This window comes from Ambystoma mexicanum, chromosome 13 (genome assembly GCF_040938575.1).
Source record: "Ambystoma mexicanum isolate Mex_15411 chromosome 13, UKY_AmexF1_1, whole genome shotgun sequence".
In the NCBI taxonomy this organism is placed as follows: domain Eukaryota; kingdom Metazoa; phylum Chordata; class Amphibia; order Caudata; family Ambystomatidae; genus Ambystoma; species Ambystoma mexicanum.
In genome coordinates, this window is record NC_090938.1 from 637581996 (window position 1) to 637597875 (window position 15880).

Sequence of the window (15880 nt, forward strand, 5' to 3'; positions counted from 1 at the left end):
ACGCCGCCTAAGGCACACGCCGTTGCCCAACTGGCGAAATCCAGTGTCGGTGATGTCCAACGCAATAGTGATGGCGTGGTCCGACGCCACCTCACCTTCCTGCAAGATCTCCAGGGCATCCGCCCTCTTGTCGTCCGGTAGGAAGTCCAGCAGGGGAGCCAGTTTGTACCACAGCTCCCTGTCGTACCGGGCTACGATAGCCAAGGCGTTAGCCGCCTTAATCGTCGTCGCTGCCGACGAGATGACCCTGCGCCCCATCGTGTCCAATTTCTTTCCCGCGCCGTACGGCGGGGAAGTCGACGTGGAGGCCGCGACCCCCCCCCCTGCTTTCTTCCTGGCCGCCGCAGAGATGACGGAGTCCGGGGTAGGCTGCGCCCGGAGGCACAAGGGGGCCGCGTCCGGGACCCGGTACTTCTTCTCGTACCGGTCTCTTCTAGCCGGCGTCGTGGATGGGTTCTTGAGGAGGGCGAGGCCCTCATCCCAAATATCGTCCAGTAGAGGTACCGCGAGGAACGTCTTCCTCTTGGCCTCGCGCCGCTGATAAAGGAAACCTTCCTTCTTCTCCTCAGGGCAGAGCTGAAAGAGCTCGGATGCCCTGGCGATCATGGAGTGAAAAGATCCAATCTCGTCGGGCGGGAGGAGACAACGGCAGATCCTCGTCGTACACCTTGTCGTCCGTACCCATTGCGGCCGTGTCAGTCCCCGTATCATCCCCTCGAGTCGTGGACGGGGAGGAGGGCTGAACGGGGCGCGAAGGCTGAAAAGGAGGTGGAGGGTGAATCCTTTTTTTAGGAGGGGGGCTGCCCGAAGGGCCTGGTTCCGGGTCCCCCGACGGGAGTGGTTCCTCCACTGGTAACGGCAGTCTCGTCCTTATCTCTGAGCATAAGGACTGTATACCCAACAAAATGGCCGCCGAGTTGTCTTGCGGCACTGGCAGAGGGGAATCCGACGGGCGGTCAGGGGCCCCGTCGGTACCCGCGACGATGTCGTCTCCTGCGTCGGGATCCTTCCCGACGGGCTGGTCTTCTTCCACGCTAACGCCGTGGCTTAAGACCTCGATCAGTTCTTCCTCAGAGGTTGAGGCCGAATCCACGGCGACCTCCTGCCCCCCCTTTTTCTTTTCCGTCGGAGGTTTCACGGGGGTCCTGTCGATGGGCATAAAAGAGGACTCCCTCCGCGGTGGCAGGGAGACTGAGCCCCGAGGTCGCCACCACCGGCGTAGCCTCCACAGGCTGAGCCAGGGCCGCCGCGACTGTCTCGATAGAGGCCTTGGCCGGATGGATTAAGGCTTTCACCACCCTTGGTGCGCTCACCGCCTTCTCCTTGAGGGGGGGGACACTGCCTCGCTCCCCCTCCGAGCTCGACCGGGGTCTCTCCAGGAGCTTCGCCGGGTGCTCGGCCTTCCTCTTACCCGACCCAGAGCGTTGGCTCGTGGTTGATGGTGCCGGGGAGGGTGCGCCCTGCCTGGTGCCCATAGAGCCCGACCGTTTGGCGCTCCCGGTGCCAGCGGACTCGCGGTGCTTGGCCTTATGTTGGACCCCCGTCGCCGGGGCGTCCTCAAAGGTCTTAGAAGACCGCTTGGATTTCTTCTTCTTCTCGCCGGACGGGCTCTTCCCTTCCAGCCAGTTGGCGAGACGTTGATGGCGGTCCTTCATGGTCCGCTCCGACATGTTGCCGCAAAACGCACAGTCCTTCTCCACGTGCGTCTTGTCTTCATGTAGGCAGTAAAGACAAAAGGAGTGTTCGTCTTCCTTAAAGACATTCTGCAGCTGACATCCAGGGCAGACCCTGAACAGCTTTCCGGGCGTCGAGCTTCCCTTCTCCTGGGCCATGACCGAGATGGGCCTGAGAAACTTCTGGAGTCCTCCAAAAGCGTAGCTCGACGAATCTTCACCCTTGAGGGGCGTAGAACAATCCGACATGGGTCCCCGTTGATCGGATGGAGAGTCGGTGGAGCTTGAGGCTCTTTTGACCGAAAAAAACGAAGTTTTTGTGAAAAAATAGCACTAACGCTCGAGAGCAATAGCACAAGGATCCCAACACATGAACGTGCGGTAAAAATCTGAAGATGGCTGCCAGAGGGCAGTCATTGGCTGTGGTCAGTATGACGCAGAGACCAGTGATTGGTTACTACTACGAAAGAGATCAGAAACGAAACTGATACTGTTTTTTTCTTTACCGAGGATTCCCAGCCTGACGACGGGGAATATTCATGAGCATGTGAATCCATGTCAGACCCCATGCTGGAGAAACAAGATAGTTCCACCCCCACTCTCCCTACTGTATGTTGGCCGGCGAGGCCAGGCCACGTGTTCGACAGCGCCCAAGGATCTCCTCCGTCTCGTCTCCTCCATCGAAGATCTTGTTCGGCGGAGAAACAGCTTCGCAGCTACGTCGAGGGGAGGGATCTATGTGTTAATGTAATAATTCAGGACCAAGGTCCAGGAAATAAGTTTTGCAATGTCTCTCGAGGAGCTCCGCGTAAAGGCGACCAAAAGCTGGGTGGAAAAAAACAATCTGAGGAACCTCGACGCGTGAGGGATTGTGGGTACACCGCACGTCACTATAGGGATAGTGTTAGACACGCCTCGTCGACGTCCCCTTTTCGACTACGAAAAACAAAATGCAATACTCCGCAGTGACCAATGGATGTCGGACCTATGCACAGCATGTGATTCTAAGCAGATTAACATCAGAAAGATTGTGTTTTCACACCAGACTCAGAAGGCCAAGGTAGAGAGATATGAGGTCACGCTGACAGGACACGAAGTGACAGAACATGTCGTGAAAGTACACGCGACAAGAACATAACACAGACAGGCAGGCATTTTGCTAACCGCTGAGGGAGAGAATGTTTAAAGTAACCATAGAGATGTGTGCGTCATTTGAAGAGTATAACCGAGTGAGGAGAGGGGACTGCACTAGAGATCAAGAGAGGCAGAGAGTTGGCTGGAGATGGTGCAGCAGACTGATGGGCCTTGATGAGATCGATGAGGCAGAGAGAGAGCTTGAGAGAGCTTGGCAGTTGGCAGTCTTGAGGCCTGCCACTGACTGATTGAGGCCTGGCAAAGAGAGCTGGAAAGACAACAGAATGGGAAGTATGGTTTTGGCCTAGGCTGACTGATAACAAGATACACATACAAAGATCTTTGGGTGAAGGGGAAACCAGACAGGGACTGTGTAGAGTGAGTGTGAAGATGGTGTGAATTGATTTGTCCATGGAGGTGATGGACGCTAGCGCTTGCATTAGATTGCATTAGAACCACACACTTGCAGCACAGGCTTACATTAGAAACCTGAGAGGCTTATAGTTATTGCATAGTAGCTTTGCACCAGAAGTATAAAAGGTGCAAATTAGACATAGCATTAGGATTGCCTGCATTGTTATGCATTTTGCTTAGCTGTGTGATTATAAATAAATGTGTCCCGTTGTTATAATTGAATCGATTCATGTTTTGTGTTGCGTCTCATGTTATTTGCCATTCCGTTAGAAGTAATTTAGGAGTAAACACAGTGCACATAGACGGAGCGTGCTTGCCCAAGAGGGGGGGGAGCAACACGATGGTTGGGGGTTTGGGTTTTCCAGACTGACAGACGGATAAAATCAAGAGAAAAACCATCTACCAGACCGACGAGAACTGCCAACTCTAATTGCCTGGTAGTACCAAGATAGATTCAAACTTGCCAAAATTGACGGCATCAACTTCCCAGTGATAGCCGCTAAACTATGGAATGCTCTGCCACATAACCTGAGAGCAGACCAACCCTTCTTACACTTCAGAAGGAACTTCATCAATTCTAATAACTTGTAAATACCCATGTATCTTTAGCCTAACTAGTTAGTATTGATGTATTATTAGAAAACTACCAATTTATGTATACAACATTGCCTGCAAAACTTATTGTACATTGTATATTATCCCCTTGTAATTATCTGCACTTGTAAGTATGTAAAATGTACATTTTTGTAACATTGTCATTGCTAGATTCCTGTAACACTGTAAGCTTTGCATATTCTTTCTGCTGCGCCCGGTTACCTCTGGGTCTGGCGCGCATTATAAATTAATAAACAAACACAGAAAACACATGGATTTAAAAAATTCAAAGTCCCAAAGTTCAGCAAAAGAGCTGGAGGGCTTTAAGGTGGGAGGAATTGGCACATCTGAGAATACTACCTAACAGTTGCTGCTTTGCAAACAGCCTCTAATGGCACATTTGCAATGAATGCTTGGTACCTAGAGTGGCTTGTGCTCTGGGCGTGAATGGTAATTATTGGACAGAGTAGCACCTCAGGTGGAACAGGTGGTTTTAAAACATCCTGTGGGCCCCTGTATCTTCCAACTATATGCTCATTATTGAAAAATAGTTGCATTTGCAAGGCAGCCTCAGTAAAAGACCCTCTGACCACCAAAAATAATTGAGTTCTGAAAACAAAGGGGGACAAGTAAAATGTTCACAAGCTATAAAAAAGGGGCCAAGAATTCCCAAAATAGGAATTCTGTCGTAATACTTGCCAAGTCCATAAAGGTATTGTGGCCAGGGATAATGGAGATCCAGGGATAATGGAGATTAAATGTTCGGTAGATCATGTGTGTCATTAACGCATCAGTGGATGATCACTACAATAGCCGTCAGGCAGTTTTAGCTTTTCTTATGTGGATGAACATTTTAGTTCCATTTATTAGTTATTTTTATGGTGGGACACATCAACCAATCAACTACTTGTATATGGGTATTTTCAGAAAGTTAATACTTACTGGATTTTGATTTTTACTAAAATAGCAGTAACAGTGCTGGTACTGAAGTAGCAATCTCTCTCACAAACACCTAGGACAATGATAAACCCCCTTAAAATTCAAACTTAACTAAATGGACTACTCAGATTGCCAAACTCAATTCATACCACAACACGCACCTGGCTGGCATAGAAGTGTCCAGTGATTCGCACAATGACTTGCTCATTCTCATCCGGGCTTTGATCGCGCGGTACCACCACCTCTGCAGCTGTTAGGTTCTGCAGCTCATTCACCTGCAGGACAGAAGGATTGCAATTCCAAAAGATATCAGCAACCGCATATTAGGCCATTTTATGCACCAAATTCTTATGTTTTAGGCCAATATTTATGAAGACAAAACTAGGAATCATTCAGACACTCATAAATAACCTATGAGCTGGTTTGCAAGCATCAAGATTTGTTAGTTTGTACATCAAAAATAAAATGCACCACTCCGCATGTCATAGCCTGTGGGGGTAACTGTTCTTGCACAAGAAACATTAAAGATGCACAACTGCAACAACAGGCACATGAGCACCTTCACTCTGCTGCATTAAGCAGCTCGCAAACATTTTCAAGCAGAACAATTGCCACACATTAACTTAGACTACATGGCATCTTAAAGTAAAGCAACTTCACTCTGATATTGCGATCTTAACACTTTCAATCCTTTCTGAACGTACACCGTCAACGATTTTTAGACAAAATTCTGCAGATTTACATTATCTAAATCAGATTCTTGCTATTATCAGTGCAGGCCACAGTATTCTTTCCGGATATGTTTCTTCTAGTCACATGTGTATACGTATTGCCCCAAAATAACGAAAAGAAAATGCTGAATGTGCGTTTTCTGCACATTTGGCATAGTAGAAAATGTTGAATGCCAAAATGCTGACGTAGTTGAGCAGGGGTTGAGGCGGTCCCCGCTCCCTCGGTTCATCATTATGGGCTTCAGGGTTGCAAGGGTGTCCCTCACATACATTAAATACAAAGCAGGGGACAAACAAATAAAATCCCAAAAGCTTGAGTTACAAAATGCAAACAAGTTGGCTTTGCAATTTTTAAACTCAAGCTTTTGGGATTCGTTTTTTTAATGTAGATTCACATGTACATGGGTGAACAGTTTTAACCTGGGAAATGAATTTGTCCGGCACAAAGTATGTGGGTCGCGTGTTCAATCCCTAATTCTGTAAAGGAGTCAGTTTGGGCAAGTAAAAATTCACTCTGCCTTCTCCTCCGCAGAATTTGGTGTTCAGGGATTCAAGAACCATTTGGCCATATACCCATCAGTAAAATGCAATTAACACTGGAACAGAAACGGTCAATTTCTAGAGATTTACAGCCAGAGATTACCAAGCTGCATCGGCTGTTACAGTCTACATACAATCAGGATAATTTCACACTGGGGGGGGAATATTCTAATCACCGTTTTGCCTCCCTTGCCAATGACACGACCTGCAGCAGTGGCTGGCACTTTGATGTGAGTTTCTAATTTAACTTCTTCTTTCGGCCCAAAGAAATTCTCTTCCTTCAGCTTGCCGTAAATCCTCCCTTGGGCCTGAAAAACAAATGACCAACACATTTAAACAACAAAAATTACAAACTCCAAGTCAATTATTTGATCATTCTAAAAACTATCAAAACCACATGTTCATTATTTGTCCAAGAACGCCTTATATTCTTGATGAGAACATTTTTTTAATATTAATAAACACTCCTCCGCTTTTGTCATATGCACTGTCCCTCCCGGCTTACAACAGAAATTCTGTCACCGCTCTGAATGGGAAGCAGTACGATTTTAATCCTAAAACTTTCAAGACAAAATAATTTAAAATATAACCAAATGGAAAAGGAAAAAAAAAAAAAAAAGGAATGAGCCAAACCTTTTTGGCATGTGCAAGAAAAATAAATCCAATATAGACCCACATTGCTGAATGAAGGCATGGTCTGACGGCATAATCTTATGTAGCCTTGTACATGGGGCATCACCACCGGAGTGGTCCCCTGGCAGATCTGAAAAGTAAAGAGGGCCGGGGGCGAGTTAGTGGGAACGAGTGGGATAAGTGCAAGAGTGCAGTGATGTGCTTTTGGCAGCTTCAGTTCGGTTAACACCGTTCGTTGAGCTTGGGGGTGCTTTCCGGTTGGTAGCGGTCATGTGCTGTTGTGTGAAGCCATGTCTGGTTTGTTTTGCTGCTGCAGTGTAGTGAGGATTGTGCGGTTTGTTGTGCTTTAGGGTTGTGTGTGATTAGAGTTTGAGAGATGTATGCAGAGGGGTGAAATTGTTAGTGGGTTGGTTATTGACCTCGCTATCTAGAAGTGATACGTCCTAAATGTCCACGTTTTCTTGATGTGGCGCGTGAATATCTCCACAAATCTATCTAGATCCGGCACTGGGTAATAGTTCTAACCCTGTCTCTATATGACGCAGACCAATATTCACAATTATATCCAAATGTGGCACTGGCCCACCTTCAAAATCCTGTCGAGATGCGAAGCTCCCAGCATTCACAATTCTATCTAGATGGGGCATTGGTAATATTCACAATGCAGTTAAGATGTGGCAATGGCTAATGACATGCATTACTTACCGTAATAGCATTTCTGATGATTATCTGCTTAGATTCACATGCTGTGCTTATAGTCCGACATCTAGTGGTAACCACAGAGTATTGAATCTGGTCTTTCAGGGATCGAAAGGGACGTCGGCATAGGCGTGTCTGTAGCCCTAAAAATGACGTGTCGTGTACCCAGAAATCCTCACGCATCTAGGTCCCTCCTATTTTATTTTTTTCTGCGTGAAGGAGCCTTATGACTATCATGAGTGAGTACAGAAAAGAGAAAGTAGTAAGACGTCTATGTTCCTCGCATCCGAGCAGGGAGGAAGGGTGGGTGCATGTGAAACTAAGCAGAATCATCAGAAATGCTGTTAGTAAGTCTTAGTACTGCTTATCCCACTTGAGAATCAGACCTTGAATGAGTATCTAGGCAATAGTGATTTGTAAAGTGTGTACAGAACTCCAGGTTGCTGCTTTGCAAATAGATTCTAGAGGAACATTTGCAATGAATGCTATGGACGCCCCAGTGCCCAGAGTAGCGTGCACTCTATGCTTGAAGGGCAGATCTCTTGGGAAGAGTGTAGCAGAGTGTTATGCAACTGACAATCCACCTTGAGATGACCGATTAAGAGACATGATCCCCTTCTCTACCAGCTGCCACTGAAATGAAAAAACTGGTTAGTCTTCCTTAGTGGTTTAGCTCTTTCCAGATAGTACATGACTGCCCTGCGCCTAACCAGTGTGCAGGCTTCTGCCCCGTTGGTGGGGTTTTGGAAGAATATAGGCAGTTCTATAGACTGGTTCACATGGAACTGTTGAGCCACTCTTGCATGGGGTGCAAACGCGTGAGGAACCAAGTAAATGCAGGACGGCATCAACAGTCGCATGGCCTTGCGTACCGTCACCTCGCGATTGTCTATATACCGAGGGATTTGAAACAGCATGTTTTTAACCCTTTTGTTGAAGGGGGCGACAAGACCATCTTCTGTCCAAATAAGAGCCCCTAGAAACTGCTTGACTTGGCTGGGGTCGAGGCTGGATTTCTTCTCGTTTATGGAGAAGCTCAGACTAAATAAAAGGTTGACTGTCTTGAGTATTTGATAGGCATGATTCGTAGGAGTCCCCCGTTATGAGCCAGTCGATGCGAGGATAAACTGGGATAGATTGCCTGCGCAGGTGAGCCTCTGCCAGTACTAGTAAAAATAGCCTTGGGTTGGAGGCAATGCCGAAGGGAAGGACTTTGAACTGATAGTGCTTGTCCTCTATCATGACCCTTAGATACTGTGTGTGTGGCAACATTGAAATATGAAAGTAAGCATCTTTCATGTCCAATTACTTCTTGCAGCGTCACCATACATAACTTTTGGGGTTTGACAAACTTGTTCGCTGGGCCCAAGACCAGTACAGGGCGCATAGTTGGATCCTTTCTGGGTAACAAGGAAGTACACTGAATAAATTAGCCTTGTTTACCTGTAGAACGGGGATGACTTCAATAGCGCCCTTTTCCTGCAGGATCTTGACCTCTTGCAGCAGGATTTTGAGGTGTTCCAGTGTCAGGTGCCTGGATCTTGGTGGTCTGAACTGAGGTGGCCGGCTGAACTCTCTACAGTAGCCGTGGGTGACGGTCTTGAGCACCCACTGGTCCATGTGACCCCCCCCCCCTCGCATGCATGCAGGAAAGATGTTCAACATCTCCAGACAGGGAGACATTGGAGGGGACCTGGATTCAAGAGTCATTTTTGACCAGAGGCCGGAAAGCCTCTAGGGGTGGCAGTACGACCCCTTCCCTTTCCCAGACATCATCCACTGGGAGGATAATTACTGGGGGTGTTGGATCCTTGTCCTAAAGACCAGTTGTTCCCCAAGCCATACTGATTATGTAGAAAACGTGGATATGATTGCCCGCTAAAGGATCAGCAACAACTTCACCCTCGGTTGAAAAGGTCTTTGAGTAATCGGATTCAAAGATCTGAGACGCCAGTGTTCCTTTTTGGCGGTCTAGCGCCTAGTCAACCACCTTCCCAAACAAATTGGAATCTTCCACAGGTTTGTTGATCAATGACGCTCGAGTCTCGGGTTTGAATCCGAAGTTCCTCAACAAGGCATGACGCTTTAAAAGGGTACCTTGTGCTAGGGTACGACCAGCTGTTTCAGCAGTATCCAAGGTATTCTTGAGTATGTTGAGATTGACTTGTTTGCCCTCTGACACGATTGTTAGTAGGTGGGAACGCACAGGTTTGGCAACCTCCTGCAGGCCTTACGGCAGTCTGTTCCATTGGACATCTGAAAAACTAGCCAAGAGCGTAGTATTATTGGCTATGCGTGTGGAGTAAGCCAGAGCAGTGGCGATTCTTTTTCCCAAAGCATACAAATTTTACACTATGTCTGGCGGCGATTCGCCTGTAGCCAAGGGGACCCCCGACCTCTTCCTTGTCGGTGTGACCACGAGAGAATCTGGTGTTGCATGACAGCTAATATAGGGGATCGGTTGGGGAGGGGCAAAAAAGTTTCTCTAGCCTAGGATTAACAGCTCTGGTTTGAGAGGGTGTCAATAAGGAGGGGGCGAAGCGCCTCTCGATGGAATTAAGTAGGGGAATAGCTCGGCTAGCCTGGAGGTTTTTCTTTTAAAAATGTCCTCAAAATCTGAGTCTACCACTGCCTCCTGTGTGGCTTTCTGGAAGCGCTCAGCAGCCTAAGAATGGCGTTAAACTCACTTTGGTCATCCACAGGAGAGGCCTGATGCAGAAGATGAGACGAGGAAGGGTCAAGGCAAATGACATCCGCGTCCAGGTCCGGGGATAGCCAAGTTGGGTTATCAACTGGTAGGTCATCTCCCCAATCCGGGGTGTGATCATAAGGATCGTTTTAGTGATCATCCCCCTGTGCATAGGGGTCCAGAGGATCCTCTTCTGGATCGGATAGGTCAAAGACATCCGCCTGGAGAGGGTCTGAGGTCCTCTGGTATTTAGTTACTGTAGGAACATAAGTTTTTTTGGAGGGAGCCTTTCTGAAAAATCTAATTGTTCTAGCCTGTTCATACAACCCTCAAATTTCTCACTAATCCATATAGATGACCCAGGTGTCTAAAGGGGGGAAAGGGTTCCTCTATAGGATCCTGCAGCCTAAAACTTCGAGATTTTTCACTGAGTCTCTTAGACAAAGACTGGGGACTCTAAAGTCCTGCCGCTCTTTCGGGCGTTCTTGATAGGTCCATGAATACATCCTTTGATGTGTTCATGGACCTATCCCGCCCTTCCGGGCGTCCCGATATGTCTTTCGACGCATCTTTGTGTTTAGTAGCCGCCAAGACCATCTTCGCGAGGCTTTCGCTGATGCTCAGCGTTACGGGGAGGTATTTAGGCTGGGTGGGCGGTTTTGTAGAAACTTTCAGCGTAACCAGAGCTTTAAGCATCAGCACGCTCTTGGAAGGTGTGTCGACGGCCTTGAGAGATTTAGTGCTGGCGCTCTTACTTGCAGAGTGCCCAGACGCATGCCACGGGTGTGGGGAGGGCTGCCGATCCTGCAAATTGGCGGGTGTCAAGGAACCAGATGCACCCATTAGCGCCTTGACTGCTTCGACAGAGTCCTTGGCGGTACCGGGGGTTGTGTATTTAGTCCCATGTGAAGTGGGTGCGCCCTCGTCGCCGGGGTGCATCTTCCCCATAGCAGGACTTGCGTCGTGCCTATCGGGGCCGGACGGCTTGGAGAGAGTCTGCTCCGTCAAAAGGTCAATGGCGTCCGTGTCATAGCCATGGTCGTTGTTATGGGCCTCATCACTTTCGGCTGCTGTGGCGGCGGGTGAGCTACCCTCAGCCTGCGAGATTGCATAGGCCGCTCACCATTTTACAGGACGCTCAAGGAGCTTACAGTGTGGACAGGACGACTTGACGTGATTGAGGGGGAGTCACTTATTGCACCGAGGGTGCTAGTCTTACCAGGGAAATTTTCCCTTACAGGAAGGGCAACATTTAAAGGAGTCCTGTCCATAGCACAGGTAAACTAAAGTGACGACAATACCAAAGGGGCAAAGAGGGGAGAAGGAAAGACATTCTTAAAAAGAAAGGAAACCCCCAGACCGCACTCTCCCTACTGTGTAGGCCAGCCAGAAGGCCCGGCCACACGGTCGACCGGAACGCCAGCCGTCTAAGTCTGTTCGGTCTTCGGCGAATGTTCAGTAATCTAAGAGAAGACGAATATTATATAACGACCAGAGGTCGGGATTTTAACAAATTTGAAATTTAGGTGAGAGCTCCGCATAAAACGGAACCGAGGCCAACGGGCACCGCTCGTGCTACTTGAACATCCAATGACATCAAACTCGATAGAGGCCTTCAAGGGACAGATTCGATGCCAGCAACATAGCGGCCTCTGCTGTTTGCAGAGGGAGCCTTGCCGGTGAGTGTGAGACCAGGATCGTGGGCTGACCCCAACTTCTGGGCATTCCGTGGGCCTAGAACCCCTTGAGCCCGTGTTTCTCCCTCCATCCCTCCCCACTCCCTCTTCCAGTCCCCTCGAGCCCCCCCACCCCCCAGGCCTCCTCGAGCCCCGTGTTTTCCCCCTCCATCCCTCCCCACTCCCTCTTCCAGTCCCCTCGAGCCACCCCGCCCCCCAGGCCTCCTCGAGCCCCGTGTTTTCCCCCTCCATCCCTCCCCACTCCCTCTTCCAGTCCCCTCGAGCCCTCCCGCCTCCCAGCCCGCCCTGCACTCTGATTGGGCCATCCGCTCAGCCTTCCGGGTCTAGCCTCCCACCCCTTCCTGGTACCACCCCCCCCCCGCCTCCTGACCCGCCCATCCCTCCCTTCATCACCGGTCCTCCCAGGGCACCCCCCAGCGGCTAAGGGCCCCGAGGCCAGGGGCGACTCCAACAGAGGCGACTCCAGGGAGTGTCAGCCGGTGTCTGCAGGGGAAGCAGGGGCCGGCCATCAACCATCACCTACGGGGACCAGTAAGGTAGGAGTGGCCTGGATCAGGAGTAGAGCAACTACTCTGCTCCAGATCCTGAGCCACTTACCAAACCCAAAGCAAAGAAGCTGACTGCATTGTATGATACTTAGACTGCATTGATGGGCCTCTCTCCAACTATACAGGTCTCTCATATTTAGCAGGGGTTCTGTCTCCTAATTGCATTGTATGATATTTGGACTGCACTGATAGGCCTCTCTCCCACTATAGCAGGGGTTCTGTCTCCTAATTGCACTGTATGATATCTAGACTGCACTGATAGGCCTCTCTCCCACTATACAGGTCTCCCAAATTTAGCAGGGCGCCGTCTCCTAATTGCACTGTATGATATCTAGACTGCACTGATAGGCCTCTCTCCCACTATACAGGTCTCTCAAATAATCTAACCACGCTTAGTTCAGTACCCACTAATCCCAAAAACCCGCCACTACCTAACTCAACTAAATTCCATACCCACAGACCACTAACACCCTAACCCCCCACACCCCCCCCCCGACAGTTTACCCTTAGGAAACACCCCCCACCCACCGACAGAAAGCAACACTGAGCCAGAGAACACCCCAGCGTACCCAGAGAAGGAAACCGAGGTCACGGCGACCGCACAACACAGCATAGAGGACCAACTACCACACTACGCCTGCATCTAGACTGGAAAATGGCCCGTACCAGAAAAGGACGCCGAGAAAGAGAACAAGACCGAGCAACAAGAGACGCGAACACACAACACCGACAGAACACACAAGAAACAGCCCCATTGCAAGAAAACACGCCTAAAGTAGACACAACCGGAACAAAACCCACAAGAGAAAAATCCCTATACCTCACACCTTACCTCGCAACGACTACGGTACACCGACACCCCAACACGGAAACCTCGAAACATGCAAAGAATTTCCTGACAGACGCCGGAAAAAGACGGGGGCAAACAACAAGAGAATGGGAAGGCTCCGACCCCGTTACCCCTTACATTACAAGAACAGAGGGACAACACCAATTCCCACCACGCCCTGCACAACACGGCGAAGTACCAACAACGCCACTCCCCACCCAACAATCGAACCCAAAGAAGAAACCACTGCCGATCTTCATCCGAGTAGCATCACAGCAGAAACGCCAAGATTAATCAGCCCTGTTATCAACTTACTAGACCGCTTCAATGAAGAAGCAGCTGTCGCCGTTCTTCATCCTACCAACATCAATGCAGAAACTCCATGAACATACAATTACAGAATCGAACAACATATAACCTCAAAACAGAACCTCACCCAGAGAATCCACTGTAACCTAATAAACGCAAGGCCAATGGCCAAACACTCAACGGAAATATATGACTTGCTGTCAGAAGGAGGCATAGACATCCTATTTGTAACCGAAACATGGCTAGACGACAACTACAAGATCACCCTCAACAACTGCCTGCCCGAAGACTTCAAATGCATCCAAACAAACAGGAAATCCAAAAGAGGGGGGGGGGGGGGGGGACTAGCGATCATCCACAAGGAACAACTGACCATCAAAATGGAAGACCCACTAAACATCGACAAATGTGAATCCCTAATACTACTACTTTCAGTAAACCACAAAACCAACCTGAAATTCATACTGATATACAGACCACCAACCTACGATGCGACTTTCATAGACGCCTTCACGGAAGCAATCACTACCCTAGCCATCAAGCACGACCATCTGATCATCCTTGGAGATTTCAACATTTGGTTCGACGAAGAAACCACAACCACACAAAAATCATTAACCGCCCAACTAGCAACCATGAACCTGCAACAACTAGTCAAAGGAGCAACCCACTCAGCAGGGCACACACTTGACGCAATCTTCGCCAACAAGGATCTCATCACCACGGCACCCCCCGTTCAAATACTTTGGAGCGACCACCTCATTATTCCGTTCATAATCACAACGGCCGCTCCGACAAAAAAGCAACAAGAAAAACAACCCATTGTGATGGAAAGAAACTGGAGAACCATAAAAAACTCCAACCTAACCGAGCTCCTAGAACTAAGCAAACCACAAGCATCAACAATGGAAGAAGCAGACCTAGACAAAAAAGTTGCCCTTCTTCATACCTGGATCACAACAACCCTTGACGACATCGCCAAAGAAAAGCCTTTCACCCCATCATGCAAGAAAACATCAGCAAAATGGTTCACCCCACTACTCAACGCCATGAAAAGGAAAAACCGAAAACTAGAAGCTGAATGGAGGACCAACAACACCACTGCAAACAAAATGAAATTCCTACAACAGACCCGCGCATATAAAAAGGAAATACAAAAAGCGAAGAGGAAACATTACGACAACCGAATCACCAGAGCACCAAACGCTCAAAAAGAACTATTCAAAATCATAAACGAAATAAAAAACCCGCCGGCCTGCAACACGCCAATCCCATCGACGAAACTCTGCGAGGACCTCGGAGACCACTTCAAAAACAAAATAACCTCCATCCAACACCATACGAAACAATCCGAGCGTCCACAACTCAAACCCCACCGACACAGACTAGGAACACACAATAAAGCTACGAAACGTCCCAGAAATATCAGTTGAGGCTTTCGTCAAACTGGTAAACCGAAGCAACAAATCAGGCTCTCCTGAAGACCCTTGCCCTCCGGACATATACAAAACAATTCTCAAATAAGGAACCCCCATGGAATACCACAGGAATCTCCTCAACCTCTCAATCTCAACAGGCAAAGTACCGCAGGCTTTCAAAACGGCTTACATCAAGCCACTACTTAAAGACACAACAGGAAACGTGGAGGACCCATCTAACTACAGACCCATCTCCAACATACCCTACACAGCCAAACTGCTAGAAACGTACGTCTACCAAATAACCCAAGAATTCATAGACGAGCACTGCCTACTAGACCAGGCACAAGTTGGCTTTAGGCCCATGAGAGGAACAGAATCGGCTCTCCTCTCAATATGGGACGACCTAAAAACAAACGCAGACTCAAACAGCACCGCCCTGATTCTCCTTGATCTGTCTGCAGCCTTCGACACGGTCAACCACGCCATCCTCAAAGAGATTAGAAGGACTAGGGATAACGGACACTGCCCTACTATGGATCAAATCCTTCCTAACAAACAGAACAGAAACAATATGGATGAAACCTTGTAAATCCAAACCCAGAGTCTCCACGTGCGGAGTACCACAAGGATCATCCTTCGCCCCACTTCTATTCAACATCTACATGTACCTATTAATCAAACTCATCAAGAAACACGGCCTCACATGCTACAACAACGCCGACGATACGCAAATAATCTTCAACATACAAGACACCCGAGAAGAAAGCACCCCACTAGAGAATTGCCTTTGAGACATATTCAACTCGATGAACCTCAACCATCTCAAAATCAACCCAGGTAAAACGGAGATATTGGTCCTCATTACGACCCAGGCGGTAAGTTACCGCCTGGGTCGTACCCTTACCACCATGGCGTAAACTACGTAAACTACGTTTACGCCATGGTGGTTGGCGGATTTACCACCCCATTCCAAGGTGAGTGGGGCGGTAAATCCCCATTTCCCCTTTTACCCTTCCCCATTCCCATTTTT

At 48.7% G+C, this 15880-nt stretch overlaps 1 protein-coding gene across 1 annotated transcript in view; it reads right to left on the reverse strand.

Moving 5' to 3' along the window:
- Positions 1–15880, reverse strand: part of IGF2BP1 (insulin like growth factor 2 mRNA binding protein 1) — a 699136-nt gene that overhangs the window by 70033 nt on the left and 613223 nt on the right. The window contains exons 13-14 of the mRNA XM_069634579.1: positions 6202–6333; positions 4916–5029 (exon numbers count right to left, since the gene is read on the reverse strand). Coding sequence (XP_069490680.1) covers positions 4916–5029; positions 6202–6333 — 246 coding nt within the window. The remainder of the gene's footprint in view (positions 1–4915; positions 5030–6201; positions 6334–15880) is intronic.